Here is a 24,190-nt window from a genome sequence, read left to right as displayed (position 1 = left end):
TGACTGCGGTAGGTAGAATTCTAAGACGACCCCCAATGACACACGCTCTTGCACTAGTCTCTCCCCTTGAGAATGGTCAAAATCTGTAACTTGCTTTTAACCAGTAGGATACGTATTTCAAAGGTGGAGGATTTTTCAGATGTAATTAAGATCTCTAGTCAGTTGACTTTAAATTGATCCAAATGAAGATTATCCTGGGTAGGACTGTCCTAAGCAGGTAGGACTGTCCTTGAAGGGCTCAGGACTGTCTTGAGCCCTTCAAATGAGGGCCTAGAAGTCAGGACTCTTTCTTCTTCTGGCTTCAAAGAAGCAAGCTTTCATGCACTTTACAACTGGACTGAAATACATTCCACCAACACCCTGAAGCAGGGACTTAAGCTTTTGATGCTTCTCCATCCCTGGTCAGCACCCTGAATGAAGCCTTTCGAGACCCTGAACAAAGGACCCAGCTAAGCCAAGCCCAGCTTCCTGCCCATGGAAACTGTGAGGTAATAAATTAGCATTGTTTTAAGCTATTAAATTTGTGCTAATTTGTTACGCTGCAGTAGAAAACTAATAAGATGATGTAAATGGTACTATGCTGAAAGCATATATGTTGCTTAATTAGTACAACTTCAATATTTGAATGTAACTGGAAGAAAAATCCAGGGGCATTCACAAACGCACACATATATGGGAGTGCCAAAAGAATGTATACCCATGACTCGTATTCATCTTGTGTTATCAGTACATATTGAGTATTGCAATTTTAATACAGGTTTTTTCCTTTCTTAAAATGTGTATACATTTTTCGGCACCTTCTGTATGTGTATATATAACTATGCACACTCAAATTTGTCATTGAGAGAGAAAGAAAACTCTTTTCTTTTCATTCACCACAAAACTTGCTCCGTCTTTTGTCCTACTCATCTTAGTTAAAGGCAAATATATTCATGCAGAAATCCAACTAGAAACCTCAGAATCTTAATTGACTATGTACTGCCCCAGATCCATTTTAACACATTATCACCAAATCCTACCACTTCCTTTTAATTTTTCCATCACATCCTTTAGTTCTCTGTCTCTACTGACACTCATGAGCTCTTGTTTGGAACAAGCAAGCCTTCTATCTGACCTCCTTCTTCAAAATGTCCTCACCATGTCCCCAACCCCAGACTCTTTTCCAATCGTAGATGTGATCCCCAGAATAGAAGTGAAGAAGTAGAGTAGAACTTGATTGTGAGGTGATAGGGGGAGAAGGGCTAGAGATGAAACACGAGATGTGCACAGGAGACCATGGATACATGTACAGACCTCATTATGGATTGAAAATTATCCTAAAAGCAATAAGAAACCACTGAAAGATTTATAACAGAAGAGAGCTAAAACAAACAAACAAAAACCAAAAACCAAAAAACTCATCACAGTTTTCCCTTCCAGCAAATCATTCTGAATCTGGAAATGAAGCTTCTATGAATCAGCAACTTTCTTGAGAGGAAAAACTGCTTACTAATTCTGTACCTTTGGATAGATTAGTTAAAAAACATAATTTTTGACAAACAATTTGGAAGCTGAAATAATACTTACTGTAAGGGTCTGGCATTGTAATCATTCTCAGTGAAACTTAATTCTGGTTCCTTTTCCTCCCACTGTTTAATGGGAAGACATGAAACAGTATTCACTCTGTCCATTAATGTTGGATTCAAGCTTGCTGAATGAGTTTGATTTCAGGGAGTGAACAGGTCTAAATAGCAACAGATTTAACATCTCACTAGCAGCTAGTGAACAAGCTTCGGAGAAAAAGAAGGTCATGCTGTCAGTCGGGAATACATTTATATTTGGACAATTGAGTTAGTACAGATCAGTAGAAATAACTCCTACCTACTGATATGAAATGACATAGATTCTGGGTCCCCGCAAAAAAATATGGAAGGATTTTTCATATCTCACTTCTATTGCCAAAGCTCTCAGATGCAGAGAAACACCTAGAGATTGTGTCCATCCATCTGCAAATGTTCCTGAGAACAAAGTGGTCATGTCTAACCAGCTACTCTGGGTATAAATTGCCAAAGGTACATTTCTAGGGCTGAAACACTAAACTTGCTCCACTCCTTTATTTCCTATTCCTTCCAATGCCCATAGAAATACATTCTTGGGGGAAAAAATATATGACAGGGCCCAAGTCATAAAAAAGTCTAATTCCAATTCTCTAGTTTGTGGTTTGGAAGAGGAAATTCTGATAATTTAAGCAGAGAGCAAGAGAACATTCTTCTCATTGTCGACACCCAGATGACACAGATTTTTAAAGAATAACACAATCAAGGAGATGACCAGGCAGATTGTGAAGCAATCTGGTGGTCATGTGGGAACAGCCTTTTTTAAGGCCACGCTCACATTTTTGAGGTGTAGTTGTTTGAGCTGCGGAGAAAATTGTAAGAGCTGCTAACTGCACAGCTCAGCAGACGCAGGAGTGGGATTTGCCACTCCAAATATGCCGAATCCTGAATTTAGCCAAAGATCTGGAGGGAAAAAATACAAACAGGGTTCTCTCCTCCCAGGCCTAAAGCGGCATCAAATTCTATTATGTTGAACCATGTGAAATTGGCAATATTTTACAACCTTTACCTGCATAGATAGTTCAACCCAATACATTGAAGAAGTGAAAAGAGAGGACTGGCTTTAAAATGTTGGTTTGATGACCCATATAGATCTCTAAACCAAACCAATAAAAGCACATAAGCAGAAAAAACATATGCTGATATAACCAAGAAGCCATGACTTTTACATTCCTTGCAAAAGATGTTTTGTATGTTTTCGAAAATGATGACTTATGCCAATACTTCTATTACAACAAAACGTTCTTAAATAAGTAAATTTGTTGAAATTAAAAATGTCTAGTAATCAAATACAAAATAGACTTGATCCTTTGTTCACAATTGCATTTCTAAAAAGTGGGATTCAGAGTTGTTGATTCCAATGAAATGTTAGTGTTCAGATAAGGCCCCTTCACTCTACCTCTGGGCATCGCCAGGTTCTTTGCACAAACATGTCTATTCCCATGGTACTACAGAAAATTTTATCACATCAATTTTTTTCCCGCACCTTGAAGTAAAATTGAAATATGAAGACTAGTGAATTTTAACATGCACCAGAAAGGACCTTCAGCTGCCCAAAAAGTGTTCTTATTGCAGAGATAATCTTCACTTAACATGTTTGCAAGGACTGTATATAATAGAGTTGTAACCCAAGAGTGATATTATTTATGGAAGGAAATAGACTTAACTGTATTTCATGTCTCTTATATTTCTTATACATTTAAAAAAGTAAAAGTATTTGGAGAACCCAAAGTAATATTTTATGTAAAACATAACCAGCAACACTATACCCTTCTCACAAACTCTGAAATATTGAAAGCATCAGAAGATTTGAAAGCTCAAAGATATGGCTTTGAGCTAGGTGAATCTGCAAGTTCTGTATCCTTGCTAAGTATCATTTTCCATGTCTTCATATAGAGATGATAGTATTTACCTCGTGGACTTTTATAAGGATTAAATGAGATGTGATCTCTGTAAAGTTTCCCGGAGTACCAGGCTTAGAGAATTATTCAATAAATGGTGTGTTGAAAATACGACAATGATGATGATGAAGAAGATAACCACAATTAGCTACTAGACATTTCTATGTGTATTTTCACAGGCAGACTCAGACTGAATTTATTAACTTTCTTCACCTGATCTCATCAGTGGCACCATAATCCAACCAGACAGCCAACTATATAGCCTAAGATTTCCATCTCTACTCCATTCCTCATCCACCCATCTTTTTCTAATTGATCCTGAAGAATAGACAAACTTAGCCAATGAATATTCTTTATTTCTTCTGCTGCTCTAGTTTTTGCCTTTCCAACCTTCCCTCCTGGATTTTTGCCATAATGTCTCAAATGGACTCCTCACCTCCAGTTTCCTCTATACCTTTTCTATGATACCACAAGAGGAATCTTTCTATAATATATTATGTTTCTTTCCAGCTTAAAACTGTTCTATATGAGGGTCAATTGTAATAGCATATGATAAAGCACATGAAAAGTCATTTAAACTTTATGCACGACTACTATTATCATAGAAAATGCAAAGGGTTTTGTATCTTGGAAAGGGAAAATAATTGTTGCATACTTATCCTATCAGTAAGTGATAAGATGAGGGGAAAGAAGAAAGATAGGCAAACAAAGAAAAAAAAGCAAATACATACTAATTTTTCTATACATTAATGATGGTATGAAAATATGCATAGAACCAAATACACACACACACACACACACACACACACACACACACACAGAATTCACTGAGATTGAAAAATACCTATACATACATAAGTAACATATAGGGAAATAAAAAATAAAAACATGTTTAAAAGCAAATCTGTTTATACCATATTTATAACTCAATATGATAACAAAACAACTAAATTCTAAGAAAATAAAAAGTTAAGGAATTATTCTTTGCAAGTATGGTGTATAAGAATAGGGAACTAGTTCATTTCCTGGAGAAAATAAACTTTCAGAAAGAAGCAAAAGAAAGCGTGGAGGGTGTTCATTGTTGCTGTTTGGTTTGCTTGTTTGTTTGCAAGAGGTATATCAAATGCAAAGTAAGTTATATGCAAATATTTCGAGATAAAAGACCACAGTAGCTATTAAAAAGAAAATATAAATTATTAGCATAGGAAGATTCTGAACTTAGCTCCTCCAAACACAACAAATTTACAACTCTATATAGAATAATTTCCTCTGAATAAAGACCTGAAAACAGAGCCTTTACAATGAAGGATAAAAGGACAACATTGAGGGGTAGGAGAAGCAGAGACATGGTCTCACCAAAAAACAAAAACAAAAACACAACATAACAACAACAAAAAACCCCACCCCATTCACACTTGGGAGGGATCTCAAAAACAAGGAAACCAAATTGACTTTCATATCTCCATGGCAATCTTGTGGTTATGGATTGTGCTTTCTAATCCCCTCACCTTCCCCCTTATCCCCACCTCCTCCCATCTAGTAACCTTCAGTTTTTCCTCTATGTCTCTGAAACTGTTTCTGAGTCAATGTGGGGAATGTAATCAATAATGTTGTAAAGATTGTGTAGGGTATACGATGGACACTTGTCTTATTAGGGAGACCACCTCAGGGATGATGTACATGCCTGCTCACTGCACTATACACCTGAAGCTGAACAGTAATGAATGTCAACTATTATATATATGTATGTCAACTATTATTACATATATATGTGTATATTTATATGTGTGTGTGTATATATATATAGATATATACATATATGCATATATATATATATTTACAAGAAGTGGAGTACAGCATTAGAAATAGAGACAGTGGAAATATAATGGCTGTATGCAATATCAGAGGGGTAGTAGATTGGGGGAGGGGGGTTATCACTTTGTGAGGGATATAAATGATAAATGTCTAACTATTACATTGTATTGTACACCTGAAACTAAAAACAAAAATAAACAAACAAAAACAACAACAAGGAAACCAACAACCAAATGAACAAACAAAACAAAAAGAAATGCATTGGCACAGAGAACAAATTAGTTGTTAACAGACGCAAAGGGAGTGGTCAAAATGGTTGAAGGAGTCGATTGTATGGTGAAAGATGGTAACTAGAATTTGGTGAGGATCACCTTGTAATTTACATACATGTTGAATTTTAATGTTGCACACATGGAACTAATAAAACGTTATGTACAAATTTTACCTCAATAAAAAAAAGTTTGGGATAATCAGGAAGTAATAAAATATCAACATTACTGGTAAAAAACGAGAGAGAGAGAGAGAGAGAGAGAGAGAGAGAGAGAGAGAGAGAGGGAGGGAGGGAGGGAGGGAGGGAGGAGGAGGAGGGAGGAGGAGGAGGAGGAGGGAGGAGGAGGAAGAGAAGAGAAGAGAAGAGAAGAGAAGAGAAGAGAAGAGAAGAGAAGAGAAGAGAAGAGAAGAGAAGAGGAGAAGAGAAGGGAAGAGAATACAAGTTATGAAAACCAAGAAAAAACTTAGGCAAATTTTCAAAAGATTTTAATCACAAAGTAAAAGAATGGTAGTTTTCAAATACAGACGCGTTTGAAGGATTTCCTGGAATGGATGGGTACAGAATTCACTGAGATTGAAAAATCAATGTTGGAAAGACTGTTGTAGCTGATTCCTAGTTAGGGAGGGAGGGAGAAATATGCATGCTATGGATAAAGAAAGTTCACTAGCTTTATGATGTCACCTAAAAGAAGACAGTTTGAAGTGTTATATTTTACTTTTTCAAATGAGTTGAGAAAACCGATTTAACTAAAGTAACACAATTAATTAATGGTGGTCTGGAATGGAATATATCTACCTATGTATTCACCATCAAAAAACATTTGTTATTCTTAACACAATGGCACAGACGTCCTAACTAAAACAAAATACTGCAAATTTCATCTGCAGACAAGTATTTTAAAAATGTCTTAACTAATATTTCAACCTTGCCCCCCAACCAAACAAGCTAAAAATTAGGATGACTGCAGGAAAGCAAAACTGTAAGATTTTAAATTTACCGCAAGTGTTCAGAATATGATAGATTATTTAATTATATTTTTCAGAAATACACTTACTTTAAAATGATTTTATCTAATAGCATTAAGACAGTCAACAAGTCATATCATATCTATGTATACAATTTCTCAAATTTATCTCTTATTTTCCATTCTTACTGCCATTGCCTTAATTGCAGACTATCATGATATATTCCTTATCTGGCTTGCTGCAATAAACACCTAAACCACATTTCCAATTTCTTCCCACTCCATGCTCCACGCATCTACCAGCATAAGCTTCAAAAAATGCAAAGCTACCCACATAATTTGCCTGCTGAGAATCCATCAGGGCCTCTCTAATATCTTGAGGAAAGTCGAGAAATCTTTAGAAAGCCTGACCTTCTTCTCCCATTCTCCCTGACAACTCCACCCCACACAGCCTGTACATGGAACTACTCTCCGTGGTACCTTAGAAAACACTGTTAGATACTGTCACCTTTAGCTATCTACCTAACAATTCCTATTATTTAATGAAAACAAGATGAGGGCGATATCCTAGTAAACAAACTGGAAGCAGGCATTTAAAAGACCATCACAAGTGTATTTCAGTTTGTTTTTCTACTCTTCGTAATTTGTTTGCTTTTATTTTTTATAAGCAGATTTTTATAATAGACAGAAGATACAAAATGCTCATTAATTAAATACATCAAATATTTAAAGCAAAGGCTTAGACAGAAGCAGCACCCAAAACAATAAACAGGCTGCTGGACTGAGAGCCAATGCTGATCTATGTTAATGTTTTGTATAGACTCTCACTGTGTCCTCAACAGCTTCTTGATGGGTTCACACATTTCCAAAACTCTTTCATGAATTCCAACAGATGTTGTGACAAACATTCAAAGGAGTATCTGATCCAGTATTGTGAAGTCAATAATCTAATTTGACGAATTCAGTTTTTAAAAAAATCTCTGGGGAAACATTACGTTGAGCTTGCTTGGCAAAGTTGATCAACCAATTGAGTAGTCTAAATTAATTCAGTTGCTCTTGTAGTCATGTCTTAGAACTAGCTAAGGATGTAGAAATTATTTTTAAGTATGTTTTGATATGTGATATATCCGAAAGCATACTGATTTTTTCCTCCATCTTGTGTGTAATGAGTGAGTGTCATAATCACTTTCTCGGAACCCACTGAAGATTGAATAGCACCTCACTAGACAGTAAATGGTAATACAGTTGAGTCTAGGATCCCCATGTCAAGGTTGCCCTTAAAAACAAACAAAATTGTTTTCCCTAAGTAGACTTTTTCTGAAATATTTCAATAATGTGATTACTATAATAAATATTTATATGACCCATTATTAATGCTTTTTATGATACTCGTTGTGACTTTGGTTTACAACATATTCCATGTCAACAGAAATAATGAGTCATCTAACAGCTTCCACACCTTGCTATACCAAAAGTAAAATTAACACACAAAGTATAAAGACAACATTTATGAAATTAAAGGGCCATTTTTGTCAGAATAAACGTGTTTTGCTTTGTTACTTTTTTCTATGATTGTTGAAGTTCTTAGATCATTTAAACTAGCTATTATAGTCTCAGACAAGAAATTTGTTTTTACTCTTGAGTTTTACTGTCACAAAAGACAATCAGATGCTGAGAAGTTATGTAAACTTTATATTTTTTTGACCAGATTAAACATAATGAATTTTAGAAAGATTACTTATAATGGAATACTTTATTAGTAAATTTTAAATTATGTATAAATCACCAGCACTAAAATAAATTAACTATAAAAGCAAATCATAAAATAGCATTAAAAGTAGAATCTAATGCCTTTATTCCCATTTTTATTTATTAGCCCCTTAAAAATAACTCTCCTACAATATCATAACCTTGACAGTTGATTCTATTTCTTTACTAATAGACAGATGATTCTATTTACTAACTTCCTGGCTTCTTTCCAGTGATACTTACCCCTGCTAACACTCGAGTGTCTTTTACATCAAATAAAGAAAATAACTACTTCTGAACTCTTTAAGTAAATACTGTGTTAAAGATTCTCTGAATTGCAAATATCTCTGTTCTTTCAGTAGTATATATTTAGCTTCATATATTTGATTAGCTGAGGTTTATTTATTTATTTAGTAAATCTTTAAATGAAAACAATGTACAAGTAGTGTATTTGGATGTGAACAAAATCGACAGCATCCTTGCTTTCACAGGGGGTAATAATTTCGTGGATGAGATTGACATTAACTAGGTAATTACACAATTAAACATGTAATGTTAGAATATGGTGGATGCAATAAAAAGAACGATATGATATTATGACATCAGAAAGTGATATTTGAGTTAAGATGTGAAGTATAAATAGGTGGTATCAAAGCTATTGGATGGGGAAAAAAGAGCATCTTAGACAAAGTAAACCTTATGTACAGAGGCCTACATGTGGGAAGACATGTTAGATGCAAAGATTGGCCTAATCCATTGAAAGCACTGAAAACTTTCTATTTCCCACAAACGGTGAGTCTATTGACTTATTATTTCAGTTAATGTATATGAAAGCTTCTGAGTTGTTAATACAAATATACATGAGATTCTTAGACCCATAGTCTACATGAGGATCATCCTGATCCTCTTTATAACTTCTCAAAAATCTGAAAGTAATTATCTTTCTTCAGTATCTATAGTAGAAAGCCGCATGATGAGTAGAGAAGCATGCCTGCCTACTGGGTAAATAACAACAATAACAATAGGAGAACAAACACAGTATTGCTATCAATTTGAAACAATCTTAACAGACAAGGGATGTGCCTCTCTAAGTACTTTCAGAGAGAAAGTCTGCAGGTAAATCACTTTAAAACACTGAACTCATATTGGGTAAATAACTTCTAACATTTAGTTGCTCTATATTTAAGTGGGACAATCCAAGGATTTACCAGGGCTCCATTTTGTAACTAACTTGGAGCATTCAACTAGGAGTGGATATTCTATGAAAATCCAGAGAAGTTGGAGATCATGCCAGAAAATCAGGGAGACAGATAACAAGACTGAGTTATTCCTTTGGTTCCACTTTCATGTCACATATAAGGGGGACTCTGTTTGGGTTGAGGTCTCCCACAATTCTGAGTCAAGCTTGGGGGTTACTCAAGTTAGACTTGCTTGAGGGCTGCAGTTATAGGAATCATCCAGGTCAAAAAACTATTTGAGGAAGAAACTGAAACAAAAACTTAGCTATCAATCCTAAGGACCAAGGAACAAACATGAAAGCATCCAAATCAAAACTGAGTAACCAAATGAAAACAAGAGGATGAATATCAAATATAGGAGACAGAGTCTAGAGGAATTCTCCAAGCTGGAGAATGCAGCTACTTTTAATAGAGTCCATGCAGCATTCAGCACAAAATGGAAAAGCACTGCTAATGTTAACGGAGGCTCCAACACTGATGGACTTTCAGTGAACTGAACTTTGACAACAGACCATCAATATGTTGTTTTATGAGAAACAGCCATAGTTAAAAAAAAAAAGAAAAAAGAAAAAAAAAGGTATTTATTTTATACTTTATATCGTGTAGGAAAGTTACTGAAAACTTACACACCGTATCTCACAGCATCTTTTTTGCAAGAATTGATGGGAAAACATTTCTTTTAATTCTCAGATTTAATAGGAATGCATTCTCCCAAACAGCTCATTATTATTTAACTTATTGATACTATGAATCTTGAACTAATAGTGTTTCCTTCTTTGGACTGGCTGATAGGAAGCTCAGAGACAAATCTGTGACTTCTAGCAATTAATCAAGAATCAATGGCATGCATTTTTTTGCTTTCATATTTTGTACTATTTTCATGCTGTTATAGTCACTTCTCTTTGATATCCTTATTTTACCTTATCGTACTACAGTTTCATGACACAATCCTTTGTTTTGGGGGGAGGAAAGAAAAGAGGGATACATATAAATTATGTTAATCTAAAAAGGAAAATGTGTTTTTACCAAAAGAGAAAATACATGACTTTTACTTATTATAAAAGATACATGTGCTCATTTTAAAGAAAATCAAATAAAAGAAAAGAACAAAACAGAATATCAAAGACCTCTCTTAAATATCCTCTTTACTTACACCTATTGCAGTTTAGTACTTTTTCTAATAATAATATATATATATATATGTGTATATATATATATATATATATATATATATATATATATATATACCATAATATGCATATACACATATTTATAAACATAGGCACACACACAGAGATAAATTCATATGTATAAATATAACTATGCATGAATAAAACAAGTAAATGATACCATATTCTGTGATCTAGTCTTTAAATCGTTTTTTTTTTTTTTTTTACTTAATAACCTAGGGTTTATAATTACATTTCAATATAGGTAGATATCTTTCACTCTTCATTACCATTAGTCCTTTTGTAATAGACATGACATGATTTATTTTACCAATTCTGTATTGAAAGATATTTGGGTGTTTTCTAGATGTTTACCACTATATGCAAGATTTCAATTTAGTACTTCTTTGTTCACTTATTCAATTATATTCTTAGTCTAACTTCCTAAGCATGGAATTACTGGGTCAAACTTATGTGTGTTTAAAATTTTGGTATGTGTTATTTGATTATCCATCAAGATTTTCCTAATTTACACTCTCCATTAAAAAATTTATAAGAAAGTACCTATTTCTCCATACATTCTTCAATTATTTTAAATTATTCATATTTTAATATTATTCCAAAATAATAGATAAAAAATTAAACATTGTTTTAATTTTTACTTTTGTCTGTTCATAAGGTAGAGAATATTTTCAAATATATATTGTCATTAATCTTTCTTTTTTGAATTTTTTCTTTATATCCTTTGCCTATTTTTATCTTAAGCTTTTAATATTTTATCATTGATTTTAAGTGCTTTCTGTTGTGGTTTGAGGTAAGGATACTTTTATTTCAATAAACTAATAAGCACCATATTTTAAATAATTTATGCTAGTCTGTGTTGGAATGCTGCCCTTAGGAAACCCTAAATTTTTGTTTACACACGGGTCTCATTTTTCACCCTTTGTTCAGTTCCATCAAAATATCAGTGTATTCCCAAATTAATATCGCAGTGTTTGAATTAAAAGGCTGTATAATATGTTCTGATATCTTATAGGGAAAAACGTGTTTTTCATTTTTCTTTTTTCAAAATACTTTTTACTATTCTTATACATATTTTAAATCAAAGTTTAAGTCAATTAATTTCTTAAAATCCCACTGGAGAGATATTTTTATATAAGTCTGTGGCCTTTTCTGCCTGAAGTGTTGCACTTTTCTAAAACCCCATTTCAAATTGCTTACTTTCAGTACTGCGGTGAGACTATTACAATGTTCTCATAATCGTTCCCTTAGTGAATTAACCAATGACTTAGTTCACTTCAAACAATGTTTTAAATTTTGTGAATCAAGGACTCATTGAGAATCTGATCAATGCCCTCCCCAAAATATGTCCCTAGCACCAAATGTAATGAGTCCTCTAAAACCAAGGAACCCAAAGTTAAGAATTGACCATGTAAAACAATCTCTCTAAATAAAAAAGGAGACTTTATTCCATCAAAGTTACTTTTATTATGATGTTGTTCTCTTACAAGCTGTATCCACACTGCTATCTCTTTTCATAATCATTGTAATTTCTCTGTCTTCATGGTCTTAGTCAAACGATCGCCTTTTTCTCATCTGATACCAACCCATATATATCTCACAGTTTCAAGAAAATATCACCAGACTAGGAGTTTGAAGGCTCAAGTCTGAGTTCTATCTTTGAACATGTATTTGTGTCTATGTCTCTGAGAGTCAATATTCCTTTTGATCACCTATAAAATGAGCACAATATCACTAGCCCTGTTTAATTCATAGAGATTATTAAGGAACACAAATATTTCCTGTATGAGAAAGCACAAACTGAAAAGACAAGGTTTCATTATTATTATTCTTTCCACATTTAAAGCTCATCATTTATTGAGGACCAATATAAACCATACCCGGTGCAAGATCCTAAATGATTTAAGGGGCGAGATAGATGCAACATTGTAACTGGTAACTGCTAGAGTATAAATATACACAAAATGTAATGTGAAAGCCCAGAAAAGAAAAATATTCCTCTGCTGGTAAGAATACTCACACAAGTGGTAACATATGAACTAAGTTTTAAAAGATATTCATGAGTTTTCCAAACAGATAAGAAGAGGGTGGTGTAAGACAGGAAAGCAGTTTAGAAGGAAGAAATACCTTCAGAAAGAAAGAGGTGTTCAAAGGTACACAGAGCTCAGCACGTGGCAAAAGTCAAGTGTGGTGATTTCATGGGATTCACGGAAGAGGATGAATAGCAAGACTTTCTGTGAGAAAGAGAGGCTGGTCTAACATTTTGAAGAGTCAGACTAAGAAATTTAGATTTTTATCTTGCAGGCAAAAATAAATCATCCAAGGCTTTCAGACAAGGAGTTGATGAGTTTGGGTGGCCTGGAGTATAAAATAGCTTGGAGTCAGGAGAGATTGGAACTGGAGACCACTTAGAAGGCTATTGCAACTGTTTAGCAAACAGATATATAGTCTTGAACTGGGAAAGTGGCAATGGGTAAATACAAGAGAGATTTCTGGGTAGAATCAAAAGATACAGGTTGTCACTGAGATCTTGGAGTTAAGGGAAGGGAAGAGCCTAAGGCCACCACTGACTTGACACCACTGGATGAATGGTGATACCACACACTGACATTGATCAATAAATACAGTAACTGCAAATGCTTATTTAGATGACAAAGCGTACTTTCTAACATCCAAAGTGGTGTGACGAGGGTCGTGGTGATGGTGGTATGTATCTGTATGGGGTCAAATCAATTTAGCTGATGAATTTAAAAAATAATGTGAAATATCCTCTTCTATGGGAAAAATCAGATTTCCTATTTTTTAATAAAGAGAAACGTTCCTCCGGGTAAAACTAACCTCATCTTTTGAAATATAATAGAGTGCTGTTTGGTATAATCCCTTAGCAACATTTCTACTATGAGCCAGGACTACGTAGCAACATTCATGTTATTAGACTCACATAGTGTATATTTTTGAGTTTACAGATGGATAATAAGTTGTGAGAGGGACATAACTTTACCAATGTTAGATGTGAGGCCTTTGAATAACTACCAAAAGTTTCTAACAGGGCTTAGTCTTTTCAAATTATTATTCTAAATGTTTAAAAACTCTTCCCAAGATGTTCTTCCAAACCCACATTACAGTTTAGAGGTAGGAATTAATGACCAACTCATCATTGTGTGTATGTGTTTGAATGTATCCAAGTTGAAAAGTGAAAGAATGTTTTCTTTTCTGAAGTAGTCTTTCTCACCACCTTGAATATCCCATTTACTCAAAAATGCTTTTTAAAAGTAATTTTCAAACTTTTGGTTTCAGGCTATGGCCTGGAAAGTAGGGACAGTAATTGTTCAGATATAGCCACAATGAGAAATGTAAAGTAATTGTCAGGAGATACGGAATATATAAATTGTAGTTCTCATTCTGTCAATAAATTGCTGTGTTAAGTAAATTAAGCCCTCAGGGCATATACTTCTTCAAGTGTAAAAGATCAGCAGGGGTAGGCTAGTTTTGCTTAAATCTAAGTCCCTTCCCATCTTAACATTCCATAGTGTTAACATAGTCTTGGAGAAATGTGTCTTGTGGACAGCAGTTGGCTGTCTATTTCCCTGTTACTACTCCATAAGTGGGCAACTGAACCAAGATGGTCCAATCAAAAGGAGAAAAGAGCTTATGTATATTCCATGCTTAGAGGACATGTTCTTGTCTCTCTTTCCCTTCTATCTCCTCCCTTCCTCCATTTTCCATCCCCATGAAATATGGGAGGTACATAACTTCAGAACTAAAAATGTAAGAAGGTAATGGATCCATGACATATTTCTTTTGATGTAACAAAGTCACAGAACACAGAGAAATGATAAAATCAGTTTTTGGTTTTGTGTTTTTGTGGGTTTTTTTTTAATTCTGACACTGTTTTGGCAATATATAAGAAAAGTGAAAAATATGAATACTGACACACATTATTTGCTATTTAAATGTCTTTAATGTCCTTATTTACTAAAATTTAAATATGGCATTCTGGCAAACTTATGCCAGTTATCTAATATTATTAAAAAATATTACTATTTCCGAAAATCCAAAGTCTTAGATTCACTGATGTAGACAGTTTAAATGACCAAGTTTTGAATCAGTTATTTTGGTAATGTGAAACTCAAATTTTGCTTCATGAACTTAGACTATCATTGCATCATTTAATTAAGAAAAATATACATTAAAAATCTTTGATAAATCAATGAAAAACAATGGAGAAATATTTTTTATAACCAGAGTAGAAAAATAAAACTCTGAATATTTTTAGTATTTAAATATTACAATATAATTAGTCTTCCCTTTCATTTAATATATTGTTAGTGTATTTAAAAGGTGAATATCAAATCTTTTATAACATGCTTGGGATTTATACTGAGTAAAATTATACTTTTTAGCTATTTTCTTTCTAAAATACCTAAATCAAATGTTAGCTTCTTGATATTTACACATCTGTCATTTAAAATGTCTTTAGAGAACCCAAGGAATCATCTATGCTATTTGACTTTACAATCTAATTTTTTTTAATTCATTTTAAGTAAAAACAAAAACGGTTTACCTATTTCTCCACCTCCCCCCTCCACCTCTGGCAACCACCAATCTCTTCTTTGTATAACATATATGAGCTTCATTTTTTTTTTTTTCTTCATATCTATAAGCTTGGGTGTTTTGTTAGATTCACATGTAAGTGAAATCATATGGCATTTGTCTTTCTCTGTCTGACTTATTTTACATAGCATAATGTCCTTCCGGTTCATCCATGGTGTCACAGTTGGCAAGATTTCATTCTTTTTTTATGGCTGAGTGAAATTCCCATTATATATATAATGTATTTATATATACATATATACACACACATATGGATATATGTGTATATATACATATATATACATATATGTGTGTGTGTATATATGTATATGTTATAGCCAAGATATGGAAACAACCTAAGTGTCCATCAATGAAGAATGGAATGGAAATTTCAGTTGTATATATACCATGTATTTTATATTTATATATATATATATATATATATATATTTACACACACACATATGTATATATGTATAGATACATATATACACACATGCATATGTGTGTGTATATATATATACATATATGTGTGTTTATATATGTGTGTGTACACATATATGTGTGGGTGGGTGTGTACATATTATACATGGTATATATACAACAGAAATTTCCATTTCATTCTTCATCGATGGACACTTAGGTTGTTTCCATATCTTGGCTATTATAAATAATGCTGCAATGAACATGGGGGAGTATATATCTTCTCAAGTTCGTGTTTTTGTTTTCTTCGGATAAATACTCAGAAGTGGAATTGCTGGATCATGTGGTAGTTTGATTTTTAATTTTTTAAGGAATCTGCATACTGGTTTTCACAGTGTTTGTACCAATGGACATTCCCACTTATATTGCACAAGGGCTCCCTTTTGTCCACATCTTTGTCAAAACTTGTTGTTTCTTGTCTTTCTGATAACAGCCATCTATCAGGTGTCAGATGATATGTCATTGTGGTTTTGATTTGCATTCCCCTTATGATTAATAATGTTGAAAATTAATCTGTTATTGAGAATATATAGCTCCTGTAGATTTAGTAAAGTACATTTCTGATAAGGGAGATATTTTGCTGTGTAAAAAGAAGTCTAGGAAATAATTAAATCATGTATCAGTGTAGTTAAACTAGTGTTACATTTTGAGGAACTAGCAATTAAAATTCTTAATTTGATATATATATATAATTTTTAAAAGGTGTTTTAACTTTTTTAATATTTCATTTTGTTCTCTTAGTAATATAGAGACCCATTCCCCTGATAATTTCATAAGTTCAAATTCCTTCTATTTTGAGATTAAAAAATAAATCTACTTTGTTAGATACAATTTAATACAAAATTTATTTAACATACTTACATTTTCCACGCAATCAAAAGAACTGACCATGAAATGTCTGAGGATTGCTTCCTTTCTATTTACACAAATTTCTTCATTAAACCAGGTAAACCTCTTTCCCACTGCTTCACACACTGTAACTGATTCTCAAAATTTCAGTCAAGATAATATCCAGAAATGCTACTACGCATGCTAAAAATATTAGGTTGGTGCAAAAGTAATTACGGTTTTTGCAATTACTTTTAACCTTCTAAACCGCAATTACTTTTGCACCAACTTACTAGCCTTTTAAAAGACATATTTTTCTTGATAAGCTATAGGGAAATATTCATCCATCCATCCATGAGGCTTTTTTCAGAGACATTAAGTTGACAATTTAAACCCTTCATTTGGATGATGGCACACATGTACACACATACATATATACACATACTTCGCACACATCTCACAGTTTTGTTTCCTCTTCGAAGATCACTGAAAACAACCTGCAGTGTTCTAGATTAGCTTCAATTCTCTGAACACTGTTTCCTATCTAGTATTGTATATATTCATTGTACAAAGTCAACAAATACACTGGTTTGCATCCATTTTTAATCATTAACACCAGTGTAACAGCTAGGATTTCAAAAGTTAAAAGTAAAGGTTAAAATCTCTCATTGCTTCCAGAGCCTATTTGTCATTAAACAACAACAACAAAAAGATTTCATCCATATCCTATTTTTGGTTCATTTGGACTTTATCTCCTGTGGTATCAACCAATATAAACTTCATGTCTGGTTCTTTATGTTTCTTTATTCTGTCAACATGCCCCGATTATGTGCACATTTACAATAGGAGCACCTATTGCCTTTGTTGGGGCAAAAGACCTGGGTCTCAGTCTTAGTTCTGGCACTCATAGTCCATATACTACTGAACAAGTTACTCACATTCTCTAGGGCTCAGTGTTCTTATCTATAAAATGGAGACAATACCATTTCATCTCAGTGAAATGGGTTTTTAGTGGGTTCAAATACCCACTAAATATGAATTGTTTTGATAATTTTAAAGCATTGCTACCGTTCTCTTTAAAGAATGAAAGTTAATAGCCATCCCCTCCTTGAAAAACACGTTTATTTGCAAAAGCAACTCTATTAAGGAAAAGCTTGACATGTGATATAGGAGTGTTTGGGAAACACATAAGTGATGTAAAGAATTTTAAATCCAAGTATGCTTAAATAGAATGACAATGATTTATCAGATGAATCACAGTGGAAGCTATGTGTAAATATTATACATCTTAGTTTTCCATGAACCATTCAACTAACAAATTTCAAATAGAACAATTCATCAGTGTAGCACGCACAGCAAAAAATTAATTCAAATGAATGATGCAATACCTGTATTCTAATTAGCTTATTTTCTCCCTCCACCCTCAGACACATTGTATTTTATTTAAAAATGAAGTTAATTAAGAGACCCTGTAAAGTCAATCAACTCATAGATTAAGCTAGAACTCTTGTTCTTATTTATTGTTTATTAAGGGCTCAGTCTCACAAAGTTTTTCTATCAATAGGTCAAATACACAAAGTGCTATCCTTGCATTTATTCCACAATTGGAGTCCCACACACATAGTGCTCAACACACCTCTTCAAAAAAGGGTAAAGTTGGATGTGGGTTTTAGCACTCTGGGCTGTAAAAACATAACTTGCATATTAATTTATGAATGTCTGCAAATCACACCAATCTTCAATTAATCTGAATTCAGATTAATTACAGGTACAGTGTATCTAACAGGTATGGTGCTGTCACCACAATGTTTAGTACCTAGGGGTGTGAGGAAGGCAAAGGGTGTGAGGAGTATGTGTGCTCAGCAGAGTTGAGATACTCTATTTGGCTGGATTTCCTTTGCCCATAGTGTATACAAAACACAGAGAGACATGCTCATATAACAAAGAAAAGAAAAGAAGGAAAGGAGGGAGGGAGAAAAAAACTCACATTTGAACACTATTAAAATTTCCTGATAACTATCCTCTGCCAATTAGAGTTGGACAAACAATCTCAGCCCAAGGTCTTCCTGCTTCCATACCCAGCCCTGATTTACATTCTACAATTCCCCATCATCCACAATGTGTAGCCCATCAGCGCCTACCTACGTCTAAGCTTAGATGATGACAGTCCTACTTTGCTATTAGGTGTGCCAAGATCAGCAAGTGTGTGTGTGTGTGTGTGTGTGTGTGTGTGTGTGTGTGTGTGTGTGTGTAGAAGGGGAGTCTTTGCTTGGAGGGCCTGGGACAGAAAAGAAACTGTTTTGGGTTGCACAGAAAGGGACTGAATATGGGCCCAACTTCCACCTCTATGCTAGAGTTAAGAATCTGGAACTGATTCCTCAAAGCAGTTGTAATTGGTCCTTTATACTACTCATTTCCTTGGAAGAGGAACATTCTGCATCTATTAAAACTCCAGTGACAAGCCGTTTCCTTGCCTTGTCTTCCGGAGCACTTTATGTTAAGGAGAAATCACCCTAATCAAATATGTGTGTCTTGCCTGCTGGTAAAATGGGATGCTTTCTTCCTGGGACTTTGCAAGGATAACTCCATACACACCACACACTGACACAATGTAACTCCCACAGAATCCTCACTCCCTCCTTCCATCTCTCTCTCCTCTCTCATAAGGATAGCTGAACATTTTGCTCCAAACTCTCCAAGTCACCCACGTGTTTGCTCTCTCCTTTCGCTTTTCAATTTACTTTCCGACTTGACAAAAGAAACTCTTTTGTCTGAGTTGTTCTCAGGTTTTTTTAAGCTGAAATCCTGGGACCAAACTGTCTCACCCATACCTGCCCCCTCTCCCCTATCCCAATCAGATCTGCCCACAAACCCCCTTCACTCTGGGGGGAGTGTACAGATCACCAAGTATTTCCCTGGTTCAACCCTCCCCACCCCTTCCTTCACTCTTCCTCCATCAGAGCAAGCTGAATTCCACCGTTTAGTCCCACTCGCCAGGGTGGAATGGAAGTGGGTGGGGAGGGAGGTGGTGGGTGGTATAGATAACTGGGAATCTCTCTCTCTCTCTCTCTCTCTCTCTCTCTCTCTCTCTCTCTCTCTCACACACACACACACACACACACACACACACACACTCAATTACCATTCATTCAGGGTCTCTTACACACACCTGAATCCTAACCGTTCTAGCAAGGACAGGCATGCCCCTGCTCGCCCTCCCCCCATTCCCAGAATAGAATTTGACCCTGGGTGCAGGACTGCTGGTGAAGAATAGATCAACAAGGAAATTTTGAGAACTGGGGAGGTGACCCCTTGCCTGAATGGGGGGAGGTGACCCGTTCCGCTCTCCACTCACCGCCTGAGTCCCTGGAACGACGAGGGCCAGGACATCCTGGATTTCTTCAGGCCGGGCCGGTGGCTAGTCTCCACCGCGTAGGAGGTTCGGTCCATGGCGCGGCAATACAGGTAGCGCTCTGTGTCGGAGTAGCCACGATGCCGGACACGGCCAGTGGCCCCGCTCGATGCATAGCGGCCACGAGCTGTCCCGGGCGGTGGCGGGGGTGGTGGCAGGGGGGGCGGCGGTGGTGGCTGCAGCGGGCACTGGGGCTGGGGCTGGGGCGAGGGCGGCGGCGGCGGTGGAGGCAGGTGGTGATGGGGGTGCAGGAGGCGGAACTGGGGCTGCCGGAGTGGGTACTGGTGGTGCTGCTCGTGCCTCCAGAGGTGCTTGGGTGCTTTGAGTGTGGCCGCGCCAGCACCTTCGCTGCCCTCTCTACTGCCTGCCGGAGCCGGCACGCTGCTGCCCTCCGCCTCCATCCTGGCTGGCGGCTCCGTGCCCTGCTGCCCAGCCGGTTCACTGCACTGGCCCGAGCGCCACCCCGCTGCTGCTGCCGCTGCTGCTGCCGCTTCTGGCGCCGAACAGAGGCTGGGCTCAGCTTCCCGCTTGAAGCCACCAGAGGCTCAGAGGCTCGAGGCGACCGAGAGGGGGCTCTGCTGGCGGGAGGGATCACAGAGCACGACAAGGCTCCCTTCACAGTGGTTGTGGTAGAGACACGCTCCTGGTCTCCCCAAGTCACCAAGACTAGGGCGTGCAGTACTCCGCTTCGACAACGGTCGGTCCCACCTCCTTCCCTTTCTTCTTCCCTTCCTTTGGGTGCCGGCGGCGAGGGCAGGAATTGTTAGCAGCTCGAGCTGAGCAATAACTGCAGTGGCAGGGGTAGCCGCCTCTGAGCCCAAGGCGCCGGAATCCTGAGCCCGCCGCTGCTGAAAAGTTGGACAGCTCCTGACTGCTGCGCTGGAGCTGTGACTTTCTCCGAAACCACCCCAGCCAGTCAGGAATCAGACCTGTCCTCCTGATCCTTCCCCTCGCCGTGCCCCCGCCTCCCTTCGCCCGCTGCCCCCCACTGCCCCTGAGGTTTCCTCTTCACCGCCGCCTGCTTCAGTCTTCTTTGAGAAATGCCGTTTGGTGGCTCCTGGACGATTTCTCAGAGATTGTTGACAATAAGCCCCATACTGGGGCTTCCAAAGATAAGGGATGTGACCTGGCAAAGTTGCCCAGAATGGTGTGTATGAGCGTCGCTGAAAAACTGAATTTTGGTGAAGATCCAATATTAGGGTTAATTCAGTCTCTCGCCCTGACATAGGATTAAATATTGTGTTGCTCTTTCCCATAGCAAGGAGAATGCCCAGTGTATTCTCTTGAAGATCTTCCTCTGGCTAGTATCTCGTTTTGCTGCTGCTTCTGCGATGAAGGTCCTCAAGAGTGGTCCTAGCTGGAAATCAAGGCAAGCCTTCTCCACGGCTGAGCTAGCTGGCGACAGTTAAGATTGGGGCACCTTTTCTATTACAAACCACTGACAGCGGTTTCTGCTGTTAGGTCCTGCCTGCAATTTTCCCTTTCTGCCACTTCCAGGAGAACACAGCTCAACTACCAAAGCGTTTTAAAACACATTGTGTCGTTGTTATTCTACAAAAATTGTGTCAAATTTGACACTACAATCCAAGTTCAATTTTTATTTGCCTTCCTTTAGTATTTTCCTGCAACGTTGAATGTTTTTGAGAAGGCAAGAGAATTTCAGAGCAATATATAGACATATTTTCCTGTACATTTTAATGTCACCATATTGCTTAAAGGTCAAATGTCATTTACTCACTGTTAAAAATAATTCTAGAATTACACTGTGTTGGAGTTACCACTGTACCATCCATTATTTGAAATATAAATATATGTAGAACTCACAATAGCTTGTTGGCAGTGTAATTATTCTACTCTCTGCACACACTCAATCATAACATAATTGACTATGTACATTTTATGCATATAATATAATTAACACTAAAGTACCACAATCAGGAACCATGTCTCAGACTCTCCAGAATGTAGAAATCCAATGCTCTCCATGCAGTGAATGTTCAGTATAGATACAGTTTGGCAAATAACAACAATGAAAATAAATGCTCACTTTGCTCATTAGTAAGAACAGGCCATGAAATGTACAAGGGTCTCCTTCTCTAAATGAGAGCAATTAATTTTAATATTGTGGGGAAAAAAAACAACACTCGGCATCTTTGCATGGGTTTGTTTTTTTCTTTTTTAATGGTAGGAAATGTCCCCTCCTCTAATATTTCAGTATTGTCTCTCTGTCCATATGTGTTCCATGCACAAAACCTGAGAAAGGCTGTCTTTAGAGGAACAAGGCAGTTTCCTAAGCACCACGTCCCTCTGTGTAGTACTGAAAACATACTTGACTAAGGCACACTTTCTCCCTTTTATAGATACAAGTGTGACTAATGGCAGTGGTCAAAGCCTTTTCTATGCCTTCGGAGACATTGAGCTGGTATCTTTCCAAACAGGAAAGGAGAGAAGAGGAAGTGTTATACAGTGTAAACTGTTTTATTTTCCTTTTCATTCATAGCATTATTAACATATGGAGCCATTTTAAAGAAATATACAAATTTCTTCTTAACTCTGAAATGCTCGCCACCTTTCCCCTCAATATAACAACGGCAAAATACCTCTGTCCGAAACTCTTATTCTAACTTCAAATAATAACAGTAGAAGCAGTTTATGATCTTCTTTTTCAAATACATAGAACAATTCAAATATAAGGTGATTCTCACTGTCAGTTCTATCCTTCCTTTTAATTCATGAATACTTTTTTTTCTTATATTCTCCACTTATTTAAAAAAATGATTCCTTTGTTTTTTATTATATAATTACAAGTCAGGTACATTTTTAAATATAAGAAAATCATTCAAGTCTAACATGTTCCCAACTTTAAGAATTTTCAATTTATCTTATATTTCCAAGAAGATTACTGATAGTAATTTATTAAGTGAACTTTGAAGTAAGACAGCTTGGGTTCCAATCCACCACTACCTGTACTTTCAGCCTTAGCTAAATTAATTACCCTCCATGTCTCTATTAGTTGTATTAATAGCAAAGTTGTATTAATATTACCTACTTCTCAGAATGTTGTGATTATTTAATAAGGTACTACTTAGCACAATGCCTTATATACAATAAGTGCTTAAGCTTCCATGTTTCAAGAAAATCTTATACTGTTAAAAATTGAGCTCTCCCAGTGTTCCACTGAAAAATTATTTTCATTAATCTAGGTTGCTTACTCATATTTAAACAATCCTAAAAAAGGAAATATTCAATTGATCCATTGGTTTTCCATGCTCATATGTCAAATCAATTATCCATTTCCCCCCACTGATGGACCATAGATGTTGGAGTTTTATGGGCACACTCTGGGAGGATTTTCGTAAACCACTGGGTTCAAATGGGGCATCCTTGAAAGCTTTCATTATTCTCTATCACACATCTGGATAAAAAGTAAACATTTTTGGTAAATAGTCAGTGTATTTCTTTTCTGAACAAACGTAAATAAACAGTTAATTGGTCTCATTAGCATGAGACAGAGATTATTATACACCACCACCACCCCTCTTTTCTGCCAGTGCATTTCAAACATGCCCTAGTGATCCAATCAATCTCTCAATGTGTTTCTGGGCAATTAACAAGGGAGAACATTTCTGTCAATAAGGTTGGAGAGTTCTAGCAGAAATTATCTCAATTAAAAGGTAAGAGAGAGGAAGCCCCACTTCTATCCAGAACACAGAATTTAATGGTACATTATGATAACTAAGGGTCCATTTCTAATCTGGTAATGGGAGGAAGAGTTAGGTGAAACTTTCTTTTGGCATATATCCTATATATATTTGAGCATACCTGTGTTTTTTTCTTGTTAGGATGCATCAACTTGATGCAAACAGTCAGTATATAAGTGGAAATTTTCATCATCAGACATTGTTTTATACAAGAACAAACTGTTACCTATTTAGAAATATCCAAAGGATCCATTCAAAGTCTGAGATTTGACCCAGGTCTTCAAAATTTTGAGAAATAGGTTTATAATATTTCCTTGAGATATATGAAGTGCTTTTAAAATTGTAAAATATATACACATATTAGATAATATTTTAAATATTACCACTATAAATACTTGAACTAAATTGCTTCCAATATACTAGGTCATTCTTCAGTAATTTTTTCTGTAAT

At 36.0% G+C, this 24,190-nt stretch overlaps 1 protein-coding gene across 4 annotated transcripts in view; it reads right to left on the bottom strand.

The window, feature by feature from the left end:
- The window catches only part of PDE4D (phosphodiesterase 4D), a 1,269,731-nt gene that overhangs the window by 761,620 nt on the left and 483,921 nt on the right, over positions 1-24,190 (bottom strand). The window contains exon 1 of one of the 4 annotated variants that reach the window (XM_019743373.2): positions 19,982-20,675. The exons of the other annotated variants lie outside the window; for them this stretch is intronic. Within the exon in view, the coding sequence (XP_019598932.2) occupies positions 19,982-20,439 (458 nt within the window). The 5' untranslated portion in view covers positions 20,440-20,675. Of the gene's footprint in view, positions 1-19,981; positions 20,676-24,190 lie in introns of those variants that run through there. 4 annotated transcript variants of the gene reach the window in all.

The sequence above is a fragment of the Rhinolophus sinicus genome, linkage group LG03, assembly GCF_036562045.2.
Source record: "Rhinolophus sinicus isolate RSC01 linkage group LG03, ASM3656204v1, whole genome shotgun sequence".
NCBI classification, from domain to species: Eukaryota; Metazoa; Chordata; class Mammalia; order Chiroptera; family Rhinolophidae; genus Rhinolophus; species Rhinolophus sinicus.
This window is presented reverse-complemented; position numbering and strand designations above follow the sequence as displayed.